The following is a 21,477-nucleotide window of genomic DNA, read 5'->3' on the forward strand; positions in this document are numbered from 1 at the left end:
ATTTTATAATATCAAACTTTATTGCTCAAAACTAATTGTCTGAAAAATACACATGTAGTACTCAAAGACCAAACACATAGGATTATATGATTGTGCAGAAAAAAAGCAAGCAGAGGCTCAGTGAAAATGAGGCTTTATAGTTGTACCAATTCAGCACTGGCATCAAGCAACTGCACCCAATACAACTTGTACAGTAACCGCTGGTACCTACTTGGGCAATAAGAATGAATTTTGTTTCGGTGGTTTGTTGGGTTTTTTCCCACTTTCTCAGATACACATCAGAATACTGCAATTGATCATTTTATTTGGTTAACAACAGCATGGCTTCTTGCACTTCACATTTCTTTCCATGGCAAGTCAGGAGGCTCTCACTTCCTGAATTTTAGCCCAGGACCAAAGTACAGTCTAGAGAATTAATGAGATAATCATGATGCTTTTAAATACTCCGATGTTACAAAGATATTTGTATAAAGCCTAACAGCATCGCAGGAAAGTGGAAGTTTACATACAACAGTTAAGTCTATGCATAAGTCTTTCCAAACTTCTGAGTACCCGACTACTTCATCAGTTTCGTTTAATAAATATTTAAGAAAAAGCTGGATGACTGGTGTTTAAATAGGTAGCATCTGACTATTCACTGGAAGTCACAGTAAGTTATCCATCAGTACCATAAAGATTTGAATGCACAACTAATTTAATCCTTAAAGTCAATATACCACACTTTTGTCGAGAAGCACATAATATGCAAAGCAAAAACTGTCTAATTCCCAAAGGATGGAACAGTTCTTACAAAATACACTCCATCCCTATAAAAATACCCATCCTCCTCTGGATACAGAGGGGATAAATAACAAATACCAGTGACAAAAGCAGCAGTTGTTTTATGCATTCATACAATCAAGATCTAAACCTTTACAGCCGATTACCTAGAAAACACACAAGAGTTACACGACAAGTTTAGGATACATCTGGAATCACACTGTAAGTGTTCATGCAGAAGCTGAAGTTAATGCAATGATCTATCCTCTATCACAGCAGCTCGTGCTTATGTGCAAATGCAAGACTGTTACACTCCAACCAATAGTAAACATTAAAACACAATACTTCACAATGACATCGACAGCAGTTAAAGTTGTTTGTTCCAGCAGTTATTGCGCTATTTTCTGGACATCTCTCCAGTTAAAGGCTGCAGCAAGGTCTAATACCATCCTTTTTTGTTTGTTTTTGTTTTGAATGCATAATATACGTTCTAGGCTTTGGTTCATAATGAAATCTCTGTATGTTTTAATTAAGGGCAATGGTCACCTTGCAATTCTGATAGTGGCAGACTGAGGTAATACAGCAATCCTCTGAAAAATAATGAAAGCAAATTTGTCAGCGAGGCATCTATGGATGTTGTGCAGGTGACCTGCAAATGCAACGACATTCCGATTTCAGAGAACTGAAAAGATCTACATGGGTGATTTGTCTTTTACAGTGCCATCCAAGTACAGATTTTCCTGCTGAAAACACATAAGCTGAAGTAAAACCTACCTAAGAGAGTAATATATTTAGGCATAGAAGATATAAGCCCTGTCTTTATGAAAACAAAACAATAAAAAGAGAGACAAACAGTAATCACTGCTTGTCACTACTGCACCAATATCATATACCCTTCGAAAGATGGAGATTTATTAAAGCTATTAAAAAAAAAGAGGCAGTGTTTCCTGGAGATTTTTTTTTCAGATAGGCCACTTCTTTAAATAATAGTTTATGTATAGTCCTTCCAACTACCCGTATCCTGTTCTAACAGGACTACAACTCGTGGAACTGAAAAGCTAAATATAGCAATAAAAAAAATGGGTGAATTCGTATTTGCAGAGACCTCTGAGCATTTCAAACACAGAAACAGGTAAGACTCCAAGAGTCCTCCCGTTTACCCTCAAACATTATATGTGACATCTTAGAGAACATCCATTTGAAATACAGATTAGAATCCAAAATAACAGGTGACATTAAAAGGAGGTCTTACAATACTGATGCCAATATTGTTACAATCCAGTAGGCACTAAATTCATTATACTGCAGCACTCTATGTCTAACATGGTAAAAAAACAACAAAAAAACCCCCAAAACAAAACAACCCCCGCAAGCCCCAGCTCCCTGTCCAGGTCCCAGGAGCTGCAGCAATGACTAAACTGCCCATCCAGTGCTGGGAGCGGGACTGGGACCCCGGGACGCTCAGCAGCACCACGCTGGGATGAGCCCCCGCAACAGCAGCCTGGGGGTCACTCTCCTCCTGGAGAACAAACCAAAGAAGCCACAGCAACAGCTCCAAGGGGAGACTCGCTGCCAGCACCCGGAGGAACAGAACCCACGGAGCAGCGCTGGCACCACGGCCACAACTCTCTCTTCCGTGCCTCGTTTCATAAAGCCTCCGGTGACACAGTGAGCGCTGCCTGTTTTGTCAAAGATTGTATTGATAATAGTTGCATATTTGTGATTTTCTTATTTATCAGTATAACCTGTTCTGGTCTCATTCTACTCATTACTCTACATCATATTGCAAATCTACATTCTAATTTACATTGCAGAAGTTACACTTTTTCTTTAAAAACTAAAAATGTAGTTAAAAAAGTAAAACCAAAAACTTCTTAAAAAACCTGAATTGCTGCAGTTATTTCAGATTTCTCAGGGTTGTGGTTTGTTTTATTTCTTCTTTTTTTTTTTTTTTTCTTCAATTCTTTGCTTTTACAGTGCACATTAATTAAGACTTAATTGAGCAAGTGAGACGTGCTCTGACTCCAAACAAATGAGAAACTGTTTTATTGCTGGGAGAAGGGAGTGGAAGGTCTTTAAACACCTCACTGGCAAAGGATTTCCAGCCTGTCGACCATGGTCAGCTGTGGTTTGGCTCCAAGCTCTGAAAACAGCCTTTCAAGTGACAGTTTTTATTTTAACCAAATACAGAGGGCCACATTTCCCCCTTTCAACTCATCTGTAAACTAACACGGGCTCTTTTCAACTGACATAAAACCCAATGATTTTGGATATCCAGCCTGTTGCTCTTAACACTACCAGGTATACTTGTTCTTTTCAAGTAATAAAAAAATCTGCATACTGTGGTCTTGAATAACTAAGCCTGGCAGGAGACAAAAAACAAAACAGAACAAAAGAAATGGCATTACTGGCCTAATCCTATGGCATTAGGAACATTGCTCATCACTTCCATGTATTTGTCACCAAAGTGTCTTCTCAGTGCATATTATTATGTGCTGAAATGCAACAAAACGTTTCACAAAAATAGTTTGAGGCATGTTCATACAAGGAGATGTACATATACTTCTTTTATATATACATATATATGAATGTGTGTATATATATAATATCAGCTTCGACCTGTACATAGATAATCTGAATTCCATCCTTAGAACACATCCGTTGCAAACAACGTGGATGGCTTTCCAGGAAAAAGTGCTTAATGGAGTATATCCTGTGTGAACATGCCTGTCCTCTGTGCATTTGCCCAAGGAAAGATCTTCAGGATCAATTCTTTAAACGTACACATCTCAGAGGTATTAAAAAAAAAAAAAAAAAAGAGAAAAGAAAAACAAAGTAGGAAAAAGTAATATTGAATATTGCCCTGACGATGCAAAAGAACAATGCGTAACTGAAGCAGCTTGGATTTTAAAAGGTATCTCACATTCTGCAGCAAACAATTTTTAAGTAATTGTTGAAAATCTAGCTCCTCCATTTGTGTGTTATTGCTCCCACTTGTCAATTTCCTCGTTACACGTCCACAGTACACAGAGGTTCGCTGCCCGGCTGAGCCGATTCCACTATCGTCATCTTGGGCTTCTTTCGCGTTTCCTCCTAAAAGAATAGGAAACAAACCCCATGACGCGTCAGAAATAGAATATAATAATAAAGCACCATTTTAAAATTTTGAACCATTTCAGCCAAATTTATATGGCAATCTTGGTGACAGGCTAATTTGTTCTAATGTTAAAAAGAAATTTACCAAAGTAGGTAAAATTCGGTTATGAGCCCGTTTAACAGGCAGGATGAAAAATCTCTAAACCTCTCTACATTCTGCTACTCGGTGGGTCTGAACCGTGGCATTTGGCATTCCTCCTCTTTAGAAATACAGAAGCATGGACACTCACTCTTTCTTGTGCCAATTTTTTCATTTCTTCCTGTAACTTGTTAAGGATGTGCAGATTTGGCTTGTTCTTTTTGGCATACTGCTGAAGTTCTATCACGCTTTTATCAGACGTTTCCTATTCAACGGGACCACAAGCAACAAGAGATGAGATTTTTTGATGAAAAAAACCAAACAACAACCAAAAGTGGAGCAGAAGTTTAATCTGTGCTAGTTATACTTTGTTAAGTAATAACAAATTTACACGAGTTGGTGAAATATTAAATAGGTTATATAATTTCAATCTGGAAGATGCGATATTAGAGTTATTATAGGCAATGAAAGCGCCATCTATATTCTGACAACAGCAAGGTACGAGAACCAATTCAAAAGAATGAGAATTTCTCATCAAATGCACACGGCCTTCCCCATGACAGGAACAACACTCCCGTGCCAAACCAGACACCACTGAGGCTCTTGTAACCAAATAAAAAACCCCAGAAAAACAAAACCACAAACACAAAGTAGGTTACAATCAAACAAAATCATGTTCACCTGTTTAACCATCTTGCTACTCTCTCTACCATACATACGCAAAAGAGAGCCCCAATTTTTCACATGCGGATGCAGTAGCTGTAGGATTTTCTGCGAAGCTAACTGTTTCCCCACTCTTTTATTTTTGCCTGTAAAATAATTATGAAAATGTGTCAATACTGGCACATTACATGGACAGCAATATTTACTTGTGTTGTTCAAAACTGAGATACAAAATTGACAACATAGGAGAACAGAATAAAAGGGAGATATAACCAGAGGTCACACCAAGTACTGTACTTACACCAGCCTCGCACCGTGTGTTTGCCACAAGTCATGACATATTCACTCTTCTGATTTTTACCAGGAATCACTTCAAACTTTATGGATGTGTCACCCATTCCATGGTTTCTTAAGCAAAAACAAAATCAGTATCACATATTAAGCAAAATTACAAACCACTGAAGTGGTTTCAGTTATCTTTGACAGTCGTTGCAATGGAATAAGATACAACCCATGGTAAAGACAAGAGGTAATGGGTTCGAACTGGAACACAAAAGGTTCCACTTAAATTTGAGAAGAAACTTCTTCTCAGTGAGGGTGGCAGAGCCTGGCCCAGGCTGCCCAGGGGGTTGTGGAGTCTCCTTCTGTGCAGACATTCCAACCCGCCTGGACACCTTCCTGTGTAACCTCATCTGGGTGTTCCTGCTCCATGGGGGGATTGCACTGCATGAGCTTTCCAGGTCCTTTCCAATCCCTGACATTCTGGGATTCTGGGATTTCAAGACATTCGTTAATAGAGATTTATTTTTTAGATCAGAAACTTTACTTGAATGGAAAGGTAAGCTTGTAAATAAATTTGTTTTTCCTTGATACATGTCCCAATCCCAGAAGAGGCCTAAACAGCAAATCTGAATTAAAGGAAGATCCAGCATTCCCCAGTTCAGGCCACACCACACCTTACAGCAAAGCCGGGCCAGCCCACAAACATCCCAGTTACCGTGGAACACAGCGGGTACCAGCAACCCAGCCCAAACCTCCTACTCCGCAGCCTCACCTTTTAAGGCACTCATGGAGAATCTGATATGGAGACAAGAGTCCAGCTTTACTGGTGAGTTCATATACCCGTGAGTCTTCAATACTGATATGGTTAAAATACTACAAAGCAATCAAAAAGAATTATTGAGTTCTTGAGCTTTGTGCAAGACCTTAATGCTGTTCTTAAGCCTCATTTCTCCTTTGTAGCATTAAACAAATTCAGTTACTCTGTGCTTAATACTTTAAAAAGTGTTTTTAAATCCATAATGGAGGTATTTACCAACACCAGTAAGACCGTCACACCTAATCATATATTTGCAGACAGAAATTTAAATAATTCTTTTAACTCCAATTTGACATTGTCATTTTTATGTCCCGCTTACACAATCTTATAAACCCTTTGTCATCCTTCCTCCCTCAGGACAAGGTTATTTTATTTGTTTCAACTAATTATGAAATTCTACTTACCAAAATAATAAATTAATAAATGAAAACATAACAGCTATCGGAACATTTTGTATTTTAAAAAACATTCTCTGCCTTTTCTTAATGACCACTTCAAGAGCAGAGGGCATACACCACAGTTTTAAGTTAAAACAAGCCTACAAACAACTCATTGTGTGCTCTACACCTTTAAAAATTAAAGCATTCCTTCCAGGCTGACCACTGATTTTTCCCGTACTCCTCGCTGATGGTCTGTTACGTGCTGAACTGAAGTGAACATTTCACTGATCAACTAGCTATTTAACGTTTCCAATAGAGCACACGCTCTCCACCACTTAAAGAAACTTCTTTGATTTTCTCAGATGCCGTTACTTAAAGTCTGAAATTTGAGCTGTTCGATTTGGCAATAAGTGGCTTTCACGACCAAGTGAAAATGTCTCAGAAGCCTGAGCGCTTTTAGTTCTCACTTGGTCCTCTAAGACAACCACTCGGAACCAGAAAGCGTCAGCTCTGAACTTTTCAAGGCATCAAGCAGAGGACTCTGGAAGCCAGGACAGGACAGGCAGCCCAGGGACTTGAACATTTCAGGTCTTCAGTAACTGACCTGATATTTCAACAAGGGACTCCGCATCACAGTAAATTTTCTGATCAGTTCTGATAGAAAAAAAAAAGGTACTTTCACTGCCATAGACCTTCCTATAACTGAAGAATTTCTAATTTCCATCTGAGAAAAATGTTACAAATGTTCATCAATATTTCTGACAGTGAAGGTGGAACGTTTTTAAAAACAGACTCCAGTAGTGACAGCCGGCAAGCAAGAGCTCAATACCTCAAGTTCTTCACTGTCTTTGGGCTTCTCCTCAGAGGTCTGTTTAACAAAGTCGGGAATAAGGATTTCCAGTGTAGCTCGAGCTGCAGAAAATGATTAAAACACCTTGATTACATTTATTTTAAACAATGATTGTAAAGAAAACCAGCAGAATGAAGCACTCTCTAAGCAAGGCTCACATCTCCCCTAGAAATATCACTTTTCCCAAAAAGACAGGACTGTACCTTCTCTGGCTATTAACAAAACAATTCCTACTTACTACTGCAAATGTGTCATCTTCAAGGCAGAAATGAAAACAGATAAACAATTCAGCAGTTGGTATTAACAAAGAAAAAATGTTACCAGCTTTATTCTTGGCAAGTTTTTTGCTGCTGGCAGTTCCTGCCCCATAAGTCACTCCATCAATGATCACTGAGGCTCCAAAAGGTTCACTTGGGTTCTCTGGAAGTGGAGGAGGAAAGAAAAAGACAGTTTTTCAGAATTCCCAATGTACAATACTCATCATGAGCACGAAACAGCACCGCTATCAAGATTCGTTTTCTTCATTTCAACTTGCAGAGGGATGGAAATTGTTTACTCTGCAGAAAGACTGAAGAATTTCTTACTCCGATATCTGAAAAACTAACAGAGATTTCCATTAACAGAAACTTACCCACCATGTGCTTCACTCTTCCAAATGAAGAACTTTTACATTAAGAGGTCACTTGTAATCTATCAGAATCCAAAGGTTAATTCCAAAATCTCTGCATCACTAACACAGTGTAAATACAAGAACTACACATTCTCACATTGAAAATTCAGTTTTATTATGTAATGCATATATAGGAATAACGTAACTCCAAATAATTATAGATTCCACACTAAACTAAGATGCCCAACTTGTAATTCCTTGGCTGCTGACTGCAGGTCTTAATCCTTTCAAGCCTGCTGCTCAAAAAGGTGTAATTTCTTCCTCCTCCATAAGGTACCCCCAGAAAAGCCTGGCAAAAGCAAAAATGCAAGGAATGTATGCTATACCACTTTGTAAAGCAATCTCAAATGCAGCTAGATATGGCAATCTGGCTGGAATTTACAGAAAAAAAATGCCAACGTTCATTTCATTCCAGTTATATTTGCCATAAATGTAATATTTTTAGATTCCTGATTAAGCATCAAGTGCATTCTCCCACAATATTCACCTAAAATAAATATCCAAGCATAAGATAAGCCCTTCAGAACAGCATGTGGTCGATTAAAAAAACTCAACAGACTTACCACATTCAAAGAAATTGTAAACAGGGCGAACCTTTAGGACTCGTTGCATATATTCATGCAGTATACAAACTTCGGATTTCCCATTGGGATTAATGACGAATTCTACAAAAAAAAGAGGGAGGGGAAGACAGTTCAGTAGTTCCAGTCTTTAAAAGACAATGTCTACTACAAATGCATAAATGACAAGCTCCAAGGGATAAGTGCCTGCTTAAATTAAATGCAACGCTGTTGAATCAGACATGGACCTCAAAGTCTATTTTCCCTAGAAAAGTATTGAGAAATGAGCCTGAGAAAGTTCTATCAACAACTGGAAGCGCACTAATTATGAGCTAAGTCAATGTGTTCAATGGTTGCAGTCCCATGGTCTCTGGGCCTCTGCACACAGCATTTTTGGCAGCTAGCATCAATTAGAAAACCTCTAATTTGCTCCTAAACACGGATCTTCCTTCTAACAGGCATGGAGACTTCAAATCCACAAACCAGAATCACTCCATTGTTTTTCCCCCCACAAAATTTAGTTTAGAAGCCACAGATCAGACCACTGTCCTCTTACCCTGAACATGCTCTTTTTATCTGAAAGTCCCATTTTATTTTCCTTTTTGCTGCAACAGTACTGTTAGTGAAGAGCACAAACAATGTCTGAGCAGGCACCACAGCAGTATGGGAGAAAAAGTTAAGATTTCAACAGATAAAGTGCAAGTAAGTCCTTAATTTGGATGGTTTCAATGTGGCTCTAAACCTAGTATAGAATTTAAGATAAAGTGTATTAACCAAAAATTCAACTGCACCTCCCTCTAACAGGGAATGGTCAATAGGTAGCTCATAAGCTTTAATCCTCCTAAGAAGAAACCCAGAAACATAACAATGTACAAAACAAGAACAAACCCCAAATCACTGGTCTATGGACACTTTGAACATCAGAGTGCAGTAAAACATACTCCTATGGCATCACAGCCAACACGGGCAAGAGCTGATTACCCCAGCATCTCATCAGACGCGATATCCACTCCTCACATCACAGGACAGAACTGCACACACAGTTCGTTCTTCAACTGTTTTCATCTAACTGCTTTAAATGTATATTTTTTATTGTAGGTTTTAATCTGGATCAACTTGGCACTTGTAACCAGCCCTTAATTTGGGACAAATTAGAATTGGTATAGAACCAAGTGGGCAGTGGCACTGAGTGACCAGGCAAGAGGGTTTTCAGTGACAATGAACAGTAACAAGTAGCTGAAGGCAGTAACCAGTTACCAGAACTGCAACCTTAAATAAAAATCCTTTCATTTAGGAATTATTCTTTTTAATTGGAAGTATATTTTGACAATAATTTTCCTTCACTATGTAATAGTGAAGGAAAATTGCGCCTGGACACATTCCTGTGTGATCTGCTCTGGTGAACCTGCTCTAGCAGGTGGGTTGGACTGGGTGATCTCCAGAGGTCCCTTCCAACCACAACCATTCTGTGATACAATGGATCCAAGAACGCAGAATTCTAGAACAAGAAGAAAGTGAATTTATTACAAGATTTTTTTTTTTGTTGGTCAAGCTTCGAACTGTAATTAGTCTTTGCTATAGAACAGCTGAACTCCAGGTAGACAAACTAACCTTTCTTTGTAGGTGCGTCTTGCACAGACAAGGTGATGAGTTTCTGATTGGCAGGCAGGATGGGCCGCTCGGATTCCGCCTGCTTCCGCTTCATTTCGCGATTGAATTGCCGTCTCTCAGCCCAGGTTCTGAATTTTTTTACAGTAACTTGTTCAAAGTCAAAACGTTTTTCAAGATAGTGTCTAAAATCTTCCAGATCTAAGAAACACAACCAGGTTACTTTCTCTACCACTGAGCAAGTATTAAGTTTGCTATTTCCACTGTTGGGATGCTATTTTATACTAACAGAACTAATTACAAGCTTTCCCATTACTAGGACAAATGCAAAAATATTTGTGCAAACTGGAAAACAAAACACAAGACCATTTTATTCTGTCACTCGAAGATTTTACTAAGCCAGCATATATCCAACTAAGCCAGCATAATATCCAACAGAATTTGTAACAAAGCGCTAATATTTGTTCTACTTCAACTATCTACCCTCTTGTTACCTGAAGCCAGGCATACAGTGAATAACAGTAATTATGCTATTAGCCTCAAGTTTCCTCAAGCCAAAACTGATTATTGCTGCCTATTTATTGAACAGTGTACCATGAAACTCTATATAATGATGCTGCATGAACTCCATTAATATCTGCTGTCCTCTAAACATAATTTAACACGACTATTTTCACATCCAGAGTACTGAAAGACTGCCCCCTTCAAGTACAGCTGCTTCTCCTCCATAGGATACTTCGGCAGATATAATCGGCAAAAATAAATAGCAGCATCCCAAGATGTAGTGAAACAAAAGCAAGGAGCTTGCATTGTTTCCTTCCACAAGGAATTCCAAATGCAAGTCACACTTACACATGACCACTCACTATTTTTTTCAGTAACAGAACAGATCCTATTTAAAGAAAGAGATAGACAGGTGAACTTCATGTAGAAAATAAGTGCTTACTGCTTTTAGTTTTGCTGCTAAATACTGATTTTTTTTTTCTTTTAATCTTTTGGTGTGATTTTCAGACTGAACAGGACACATGTAATGACAAGTTCTACACTCAAACGCTACAAAGATAAGTGGCAGGCTATACTCCGTACCAGTACTCTGTGTAGCAGTAATTTACATGGATGGTACTCTCAGGTTGTGTTAAGCGACACATGAGTTTCCTCTCCAAGTTCCTCCGTAAGTCTGGCAATGATTTAGGCATGACTTCTTCAGGCAGCTTTTTATACAAAAACTAGCATACTTATATAAACAAAATAATGGAGCATCACACCCTTTGGCATGAGTGCAAATATATTTGTATAACTTATTCTGCTAGACTTGTACAACTAAGCACATCTAGTTAAACTGCACTGTTTATCTTCAGCATCACATTTATCTTCTTTGAGACCATACTGAAAATAGATATAATTCAGCCAATATAGAGACTGCATAGAAAAGCCTATTTAAAGAAGTCACACAAACACACCTGACAACAGCAATTCATATGTACACATTGACTCAATTGATTCTTAAACTGAGGTAAAGTCTACAGGACTAAACTCCCAAATTTTTCACATTTTTGTGTGTAAAACCTTCCTTTGCATGTGGACTCTCAAGTCTTCAGCAAAAATCTCCACTGTACGTTTATCTTCCTGTTAAAGTCAAAACTGATTTTTTAAATCCTGGACTATTTCTCCAGACCTCTACATATGAAAACCAGTGCAGAAAGACAACTGACCACTTGATGTCGGGCAAGATGTTATTCAGTTGCCAAGTCTGGAATAAAGCGTATGTATACCAAATGCCAATAACCCACCTCCAGCCAAGAAAAGATTCCACTTTCCATACGTACCTACAGATTCATCTTTACACACTTCAACTTTGGCCTTAACTTGTCCTAAGGCTCCTTGTGCTGCATCTCCCCCTGAAGGGTCTTTGTCATCTAAAGGCCCGGAATCAGCGGCAGTAGAGTCTGGTTCTTCTGTTTGGCAGTCCAGTTCTGAAGATTTATCGAGGTGCTTTACAGGTGATACTTCCCCGTTTGGGGTTATGTCATTGTTTTGTTCCCTTTCCTCATTTTCCTTCATTTTTTTGTAATGCAGGCAGGGAATGCTACTAAGTGGAGGATCATGTTTCTGCAATAATAAAATAATACAGAAGGTTTCAGTACCTCAAGGTCACCAAAAGCAAAACTCAAAACCAAAAGAAGCAATCAAGATGGAAGTTACTTTTATTTAGTCATTGCAAAAACAAAACACAGTAAAAAAAGTCCCATCTTATTTTCAGAAACAGAGCGGTTTAGTTTTCAAATATCTTAATTCTAACACTGGAAAGAAGCCCGCTAATGTAGAAAAATACTCAACTGTTTGCAGGAGCACAACTGATTTTTGTATCTCAGTGAGTATTTAAATAATTGACAGCTCTCACCCTTATGCTTCCTGTGCCCAAGAAGTAAGGTCTAGACCAGGTAACAACTCTAGATTCTCTGTGCAGATATACAGGAATGCCTGAGTTATGGAATGTCATGATCCATCCATCTGGCAAAGGTTCTGTAGGAGGGCGGCCACGACCTTTAAAGCAAAGAATCACTTGTAACTTGGGTAGACAGCTGAGAAAAACAGATGAAGAATCAAGGCTTTTATTTTTATTGATTTTTCTGTCTCGATGAATAAAACAACACTGAAAAAAGACTAAAAAGGTCTTGTAGAAAGCTTTTGTTTTGCTTTAATAAAAGGGCATATGTTTCTAACCCACATTAAATTCTGCAAAATTACAGATTCCATTATACTTTCAACTGAAAAGAAGTAGCAGCGGTAATTTTGATACAGAATTATTTGTTCATTTTGCCACACACAGTCTACAGCAGTTTTACAGTAATGGAGACAAAAGAAGAGGTCACCCTTGTTCAGCTCCCCACTGCTGAGGTAACATCCTTCATAATTTTTCACAAATGCACACACTACAATACGTTCTCATTACATACAGCAAATGAAGATCAAAAGTACTCACAAAAATCAGGAATGTGAAAAGTCATACCCTATAGTAAGAAGTCTTCAAACACTACAATTCTGTAACATATTGTTTCACAAGAACTGCTATCCTGAACTTTGCTTGCTGATATACTTTTGTTCTACAGACACAAGCCACACACACAAAATTACAGATATTTAGTAATCAATAACTTACTTTTAAGTACGGTTTTAATTTTGGTCATCATTGGCTGCACAGTTGTTTCTCCATCAGACTGGTGATCACTTTCACCACCATATTTCTCATTTTCTACTCTCCTTGTTTTGGGTGCTCGAAGACCCTCTTCCAGCAGAGCATCCACATCATTATCAAAGTCATCCTGAAAGAGACTTTATCAGCCACCATCCTTCTGGGTCTGCTAACCTCCCTTTCCCCTTGCAAAGAAAAAGTGTACATTTTCTCTATGTACTTCCATACAGAGAGAAACTAGAAATTTCCAATGATTCCAGTAAAATGACTGAAAAATAAGAAAATAAGTTTTCGTAAGTGAGAACTGGTATTTTTCATTATGAGAGGCGCTGCAATTGTATAAGAAGCCTTTTAAATGCTATTCTTTAACAAGACTATAGAAGCTGCCACACAACTCAAAAGTTTGACCAACATAATTTACAAGTTTTCAGCCAAAGTTCTGCCTCTGAAAATTCTACTAATTTTCACTAAATTTCTACTAATATATGGCACATTTGTGGAAGAGACTGTTTCAGTGAACATCTTTACACACTTTTTCCTAGACACTCGGAAACGTCTTGCTCACTAAAAACCTGTGGATTTACTTACCTCATACGAGTAATTCAAGGTTTCTTCATCCACTTTATCTCTTTGAACGATTGCTTTAGATGTGAACCCTCCTCCTTCTTCATCTATTTCCATCAAATTGTCGGTAAAATCTTCTAGCTCATCCAGAACTGCATATTCCACTCTCTTTTCCTGCTCAATATCATTCTCATCATCCTTCTTGTCATCATTTTCACCCCCTATTCCTACAGCTTTACCATTACTACCACCAAAAGGACAAGCATGCAAATCCCCATTGACATTATTAATACCAAAATCTGTATCTGCCTTATAATCCTGCTCAACTCCAGTGTACAGAACTTTCCTATCTTTGCTTTTGCAGCTTTCTGTAAAGCTAACACTAATTTTTACATCTTTAAGTAACTTAAGATCTGGGGTGAACTTTCGAACTGAAGGTGCATGACGAGCAGTTCTTGGGCTTTGGTCGCTATTATTAGGGTCTACTATAAGACGACTTTTGTAGCAGGCAGATCCCTTTGTGAGCAGCTGTGTTCTGCAGATACTGTGCGTGTCCCCAGCAGGGGTATCTGACTGTCCATCACCACCAGAGCCAACGTCCATTACCTCTGCGTCACTGGACGTTTGCAGGGGAGGTGGTGGAGGCTGTTCGTTAGGCGGCAGAGGTGGGGGACAAGTGTGACTCTCCACATTCATTTCTCTTGCAGGTTCTTTAGGGAGGGGTGGTACATTTTCATATTGATCCATTTTTAAAACTACTGTTTTTAAAAAAAGCAACGATTTAATAAATGTTTATGTCTATATTCCTAACACGCATAAGTCCATCAAGATTGGTTTATCGTGTTCTATTCAATATGCAACACTGATGATTCAGTTAAGCTGACTACATTGTTCTTTTCATTAATGTAGACAGCTTTCAGAATCACTGTCTCAATTATTGGAAATCACAATGCATTCAGCTTAAATAGCTGAAGACTAAGACTGCATCTTCAATGGCCAAGCAGGTCTCCCTTTCTTCTTTCAACCTACAAGAAGAAAAAGAAAAAAATCTTTGTCAGGAAAAAAAAAAGAGGGAAAAGTATTCCAGGCAAAAAGAAAAAAGTGTCACTCCTTCTGGCATAAATTTCAATTAGAAGAGTGACATTCTCACAGTGGAAAAAAACAGGGCACCCTGATACCATTTCAAGTTGGGCTGAAACTAGATTGTTTTTACTGCTTGATCTGTACACCAGGACACACCACCTCTGCTTAGTTAGCAGGCAGGGCATTAAGCATGGCATTTGTAGGCACCAGACTAAAAACTCTGCATTTGGGGAGAATTCTCCCATTATTTAAAATAATGTGGTATTCAAGCCATACTTACCCATACAGCAGAAAGGGTAATTAGCTTACAGCTAGACAATCTGCAAAGCCAACAAGATTTTAACAACTATAGTCTTCTAGCTTCTTGAAAGTTTAAGTTATTAGGTACTTTTAAAATCTCATTGCAAGTTTTAACAGGAAATCTCATAATTTACTAAACCCACAAAATTAACCTCTAGATAACCAGATATTAGACATTAGATCTTATATTCTATACTATTATGTGACCATACATTTGTATGTCTGAGGAATTCAGGTCTAGAGTAAAAGCTCAGACTAATTCTGGCGGGCATTTAGAAGCCAGCGTTTTAAGTAACTGACTCTGACAAAAACATTCAATCGCTCTATGAAATTTTACAGGAGGTGGGGGTGTATGATTTTGTTTTGGTCTTATTTTGTTTGGTTTTTTACATAAGCGGGTTCTTTCTACCATGTCTAAGATGGCTTCTTCAATTATACTTTTGTAATCTGTGCAGGACCATAAGCACCTGGGGAAAGGAAGGATCATTTCTTACCTGCTATTTTGGTTTCTCCAAGTCCCTCCATACCACCCCAAACTGGCCTTAAATCTTCCTACGAGCTAGAAATAAAGCAGCGTTACTCTGCTCAAGACAGCCAGCTGGTACTTCCAGGTAGCAGAGAAAACCTACTCAAATATTCCAGAAAGATAAGCTCGAGTCCTGACATTGCTGTATAACATTCGAAGGCAACAGGGCAGAACGTCTGGGTTGTCATGAGGGACTTAGAGAAGCCAAATATAATTCTCTAATGTGTCTCTAGACCAGCATAGACAGACCAAACAAACAGCAATATCCAAACACCAACCAGGGCAAGGCAGGAAGCTGGGAATTGGGAGTTATGGTGGGATCAATTACAATTCAACAGCATATAGAATCTACCTACCTGGAATCTGGAAGAAAACAAAATATACAACAGGGCAAACTTATTTTAGTCATCGGGCACTAAAGTTTTGCTGGGGCAGCAGAACAGGTTTAGTTTTGTTATTTTTTTTATTATACTCAAAATTGGCACATTCAACACTAAGCTTGACAGGCATTGTAGGTTTACTATGCAAACATACTCCATTTTGATAAAAGCTCTAAAATAATCCCATCTTTTGTGATACAAACATATTACCTTCCAGAATGAAAAAGAGCTCATTCACCAGTAAGACAAGAAATTCTAGATAATTCAATTCATCCCATTCTATAAGATGATCATACAATCACCTGAGCCGTGATCAATTCCTTCTTCTTTCAACAGGTTCTGAAACACCTAATGTTATACAGAACAGCTCGAGAAATATATTTGCCTAATAACCTTCCCCCTTCTTTATCTTTAGATTAAAAAGAAAACAAAAAGGTGAATGACATATTTTTAAGTTCTTCACAATAAATCATTAGTGTCTTCATTGTTAATTCTAAATAGAAGAATCAAAAGTCACAGTACAAGTTCAGTAACTCCTAGAAACTAAATGCCTAAGTAATCTATTTTTTCCACCTTAGAGTCTTCAAAAGACTCTTTAAAAGAGCAAACAGAAGTAAACCACACAGAAACGAAACACTGAAATTGGTATTCTAGAATCTGAAAGAGCAGTATGATCAAGGAGCTACCTGGTCCGACCAGAAAGACTATTTCTGGCAAGTCATAAGACATGATTGTCAATGCAGTTTCCACATCACCGATACACGTTCTGCTCCTACGCTAAAGAGTGTTTTACCAACACTAATGTCAAAACACAAGAAATTAATCTTTACCTGCCTAGCTTTGGCAGTTCGATGATACTACACCTCCGCTTTTTGCAGAAAAGACGTCGTTATTATATTCAAGCACTATTAACAATGAAATTTTTGTTGGCCTTGAAATAACGAACAGCATATGAAATCACTGCCAGGGATTGTCTGCTATAATCAGAACATACACTGTGGCCAGAAAAAGTACCAGACCGAGATGAGTTTAAACAACTTTTGCACTGCTAGCCATGAACCTGCCACATCCCTAGGGTGAGATAACAGTCTGGCAGCTTTACAGTTACAGTGGGCTACAATACCTTCCTATGAGCTACAAAAAGCCAGGGAGAAGTGGAGTAACACAAGTCCAATTCCCATCTACTTTCTTGCCAACTGTGTTACAATATGCCCTTTATATCAGGGGCTGGAAAACAAAAACAAAAACCACACACAAACCCCCAAAACCAATAAGGATTTTTCCTTAGATATCAGGTGTTTCAAAGAAAGACAGAGGGATGAAACCTAAAAGGATGAGTTAGATGAGCCTGTAGGTTAAAAACAGCCCAACAATCCTTAGATCAAGGGAACTCAACAACCATGTGTAAAACAGACTCAGCATACTAGGCTATATAATATTAGAATACAACATAATGCAACATAAGTTAGTCTGTGCATTCTCATCCTTAATAAACTTGCCCTGAAAGAACAGATTTTATTCTCCAGGGGTCTACAAAGTTCCATCAATGGTTTCCATAAGGGTTCCTTAAAAAAAAAAAACAGAATACCATTGACATCTGGAACAGCCAGTACAAAGCACTGAAGGAACTCTGGATGAACTGCTGGAAATACAAACGCACAGCTCATGTTCTGCAGATCACCAACACACAGAAATGTCACATTTTTAACTGCTTGCTCTTATTTTGAAAAAGTTTCATATCATAAAGTAAACTCAAAGAAACTGATATATGGTGGGCACCTAAAATCTATCTAGCAGACTGCACAGCTCCCAACAAAACCAGTATCTTGGTTGTTTTATAGATGTTCTTTGAAGGCAGAAAGAAAAAAGCAACAACCAGTTCTTTGTTTAATATGTACCACTGCCTATTCCTGCAATCAGAACAGGCACATCGGGGATGGCTGGGGGAAGTACAGAGAGAAAAAGGGTATCTCTGGTCAAGACAGGACAAAAACAGAATCTTAGAATTTGTAATCAGCACTGCTCAGACTCAAAGAGGAACTCCCTTCAGTGTGTAGCATGTTGGCCATCTTACAAGTCAGTTCAATAAAGAACATATTTTCTTCGTTAATACCTGTAGCTGCAACCAGGAACAAGGAACAGCATATCACAGCATCTCTCTTCAAAAATCGCTTTTAAAAAGCAACTGGATGACTTGTCAGAAACCGCTTACTTCACATTCAGTGGAGCCCAGAAGGAAGAGTGGCTCAGAGCAAACTCTCTTTATTAGCTCTCCAAATACAAAGTCTTCCTCATCCTCCAGCTCCAAATGGCAACTCAGCAGAGCAGAATTCATGAGGTATTGATCATGCCTAAAGGTCCACCCAGTTTTAACCCTTATCAAAGTAATTACTCATTCACAATCACCTACCTTCTTTTCATTATATCGTCTTTTTTGATATACACAGTCCTAAAAACAATTTAATTCTATTATCAACTGCTAAAAATCCAAACCAAAACGACAAACCAACAAAAAAACCAACCAAACAAAAAACACCCTGCAAACAAACAAGCCAGCAACACAAGGAGACTGTTTCTTGGGTTTGTTTGGGTTTTTTTGTTCAGTTTGGTTTGTTTTTGGTTTTTTTTAAACCAGAACAGGAAGTCTCAAAAGAAAAATAGTCTGTAAATTAACTACTACATACAGGAAGTCTATAGAATAGAAAGATTCTGAAGGAAACAACCACTTCATGTAAGTGATCAAGGCAGTCTAACAAAAGGCAGTATGGGCCCAGCCATTATCAGTGGTAAATACACACAAGGCTGAAGAACTTCTCTAGTTCATAAGACTTCATCCCATTTTGGAACAAGGAGAGTACATAATTTTGGAAAGGTACCATCAGAAATAGCAAAACAATTTCTGCCTTTGTATCTTGACCAGTTTTCTAGCAGGGTTTACGTGGATTCAATTAAATATGAAAACCACAAAACTTTTTTGAAAAATACGCAAATCAGGGCCTAGGAAGAAGAAAAAAAAAGTCTTACTTTCACATCACAAACAGCTTCTTACTTGTAAAGAAAAACGACAGACATAGAATCAGATTCCCCTCACATTCTCTAAAAAAGCAGAGTAATCCTGGCAGTCAAAAGGAGCTGCCCAAAAGAACTAGTCACCTAACTTCTCGTCCAGAATTAAAAACACAAGCCCTTAAGTTCAGTTACCTAAACAGAAGGAAGAAGGGAGACACAAAAGAAAAATTAAAGCTTTAACTCCAATATCTGTAACTCTCAACCTAAGGAAGTAAAGCAATTGAATGGGTTCACCCAGTAAGCCCTCAATCCCAGTTTATGAGGGAGCGACGCCTGGACGTCAGGGGGATCCGGCCTCCCAGCGGACAAATGGACTTTATAGATAAGCCTGACACATACGGAAAATAGGTGCAAAAGAGAGACTTGCATTTTTCTAGCAAAAAAAAAAGGTGAAGGAAGTTAGGAGAAAAAAACATTTTAAGTCTGTAACAGGATAATTTAGAGGAAGATATAACTGTACTTCACTATTAACAGAAGGAATGCATGAAGAAGAATCCTGAGAGTTCCGGACAGACACACCACCTTATCTTCACCGTCCAACGCACCACAACTACAAAAAGTGGAGGGGCATCGGTGAGGGGCTGGCTCTTCTCCCGAACTCCGCGCAAGGGAGACACGCTCTTCTGCCCTGCACAAACCATGTGTGCAGCGGAAATCCGCCCCCTCACCTCCCTTCAGAACACGATGCCGTGTAGAAACTCACGCCAGAGTTGCTGCTCCCCATCACCTCACTGCCAGGGAGGTGTGCGGGAGGGTGGGAAACCATGGCGTTTTTCTTCCTTCTGCTACTCTGAACGCATTCCCACGGCGGGAGCGAGCAGGAACGGCTGGGGGCGAGCGGGAAACAAGAAACCAAGCCCAGCCCTCCCCAAGCCCCCTGAACAAAACCGAACACGAGTTTTGAGGGAAGGACCCTTCGGCCGGGGGCGGGGGAAGCGGCTCCGGCAACACCCGCCGGTGAGCGCAGTCTCCACCCGCTCGAGCGACGGGATGTCGGTGCCTCGGCCGCTCGGGGAGAGGCTCCTGGCGGCGCCGGCCCGGGGACCACGCGACACGAGCGGCGAGCAGCGCGGCGGGCCGGGCCGGGCGGCCCCCGCAGGCGCCGCGGCCTGTGGGAACGGAGGGGTTACTGGCCACGCAGGCCCACTCGTGCACGCCCTCCCGCCGCCCCGCAGGGCCAGAACCAACCTGGGCCATCCCCGGTGTCCCGGCCGCTCCTCCGCGAGTGGGGGGGGGGAGAGTGAGCTCGGCCGCCTCAGGAAAACCGTCCCCCACTCCGCACCGCTGCCGCCATCTTTAAACGCCTGCTTCAAGCCGCTCCGGTTCCCGCAGGCGGGACTCGCGCTCGCCAAGCCAATTGCTTTCCCAGTCTCTGCTGCCAAGAATTTAAAATCTCGACAGCGATTGGTGAGCTCCCTGGCATGTTAACTCGCTCTGCCAATAGAGACGCGAAAGGCATACGCCCTCACCGTACCAGGCCAATGGGAGGGAGGCGGGGGCGGGACGGAGGATGCGGGAGGGTGTGTCTGGCCATGACTGGCAGCTGCGCCGCGGAGGGCGGGCTCCTTTGTCTGGGCCGGGGAAGCCCCGGCCGGTCCCGGCGCCGCCGCCATTGCGCCATCTCCAGGGCAACCCGGCCGAGCGGGAACCCGGGGTTGGGGGAAGTTAATGATTTTATCAGGCTCGATGAAGGCTCCTAAAGAAAAGATGCCACTTTTTTTTTCCCTACAAACATTGCTTTGTGTCTTGAAACAGCACAACTACAGCGTTACCCCTTCAATTAGAAAGCGTACATCAAAATAGATCCGTATTTCCTATCGTATGTAACAAGCAGTTCTCAGAACAAGCCCCAAACGTGACTGGAGCATTTAGACACAATTTATAAATAAATAAAGGAAACATCTTACACAATTTATGTAAAGTTATTTCTAAATCATCAGACACAAAATATTACCATAATACATCACTGGTTTAATAATCTCAGTATAACACCATTTAACTATTATTTTGTTTGTTTCCATATATTTTTCTGATATTTCACTCACATCCTTCAAGTCCCCAAATAGTGTTACAAAAAATAACAGCAATATTTTAATAATATTTTAAAATAATACTTTTGAAGACCTCTGCTGGGCCTTTGATCTTTGTGCTTGACTGGACCAACATATGTAATGATCCAGTGGTAATCTATAGGGACATGATGTCATGGTACTCTATCAACACAATGATAAGGTTACTGAAATTGACTTCAATCTTTGCAAGCTGCCCTCAAGAAACGAAAGCAGCTTCTAATTTTTAATTCCTTATAACAGGCTTCTGCACTCAAGTAATTATTTTTGAGTGGTTTTTAAATTATGACTGTTTTTATTAACTTAAAAATGAACCTGTTCAGAATGCATATTTAATAAATATCCATGGTTTGCAAAGCAGCCATTCGCATCACGCTTCAACCTTCAAAGCTGAGGGAAAAATCTCATGATTAAGTACAGAATTGGAGCTGATGCTGGCATTTGCTCTAAACTAGCTGTCCCCTCATAA

The 21,477-nt window shown here is 39.7% G+C and overlaps 1 protein-coding gene across 2 annotated transcripts; it reads right to left on the minus strand.

Annotated features, from left to right (window-relative positions):
* Position 1: 1 nt before the first annotated feature.
* On the minus strand, positions 2-20,311 carry DGCR8 (DGCR8 microprocessor complex subunit). 2 transcript variants are annotated; one of them, XM_065033046.1, is made up of 14 exons: positions 20,128-20,311; positions 13,606-14,606; positions 12,985-13,147; positions 12,226-12,368; positions 11,651-11,933; positions 9,828-10,025; positions 8,220-8,321; positions 7,308-7,406; positions 6,966-7,048; positions 5,712-5,812; positions 4,959-5,065; positions 4,676-4,803; positions 4,146-4,259; positions 2-3,852 (listed from the first exon to the last, which is right to left on the minus strand). In XM_065033046.1, the coding sequence occupies exons 2-14, from the start codon at positions 14,326-14,328 to the stop codon at positions 3,769-3,771; spliced, it is 2,328 nt and encodes a 775-aa protein (XP_064889118.1). In that variant the 5' UTR covers positions 14,329-14,606; positions 20,128-20,311; the 3' UTR covers positions 2-3,768. The 2 variants fall into 2 exon arrangements, with proteins under 2 accessions (XP_064889118.1, XP_005498234.2); XM_005498177.3 differs by having other exon boundaries at positions 13,606-20,276.
* Positions 20,312-21,477: the final 1,166 nt, after the last annotated feature.

Source organism: Columba livia, chromosome 17, assembly GCF_036013475.1.
Source record: "Columba livia isolate bColLiv1 breed racing homer chromosome 17, bColLiv1.pat.W.v2, whole genome shotgun sequence".
In the NCBI taxonomy this organism is placed as follows: Eukaryota; Metazoa; Chordata; class Aves; order Columbiformes; family Columbidae; genus Columba; species Columba livia.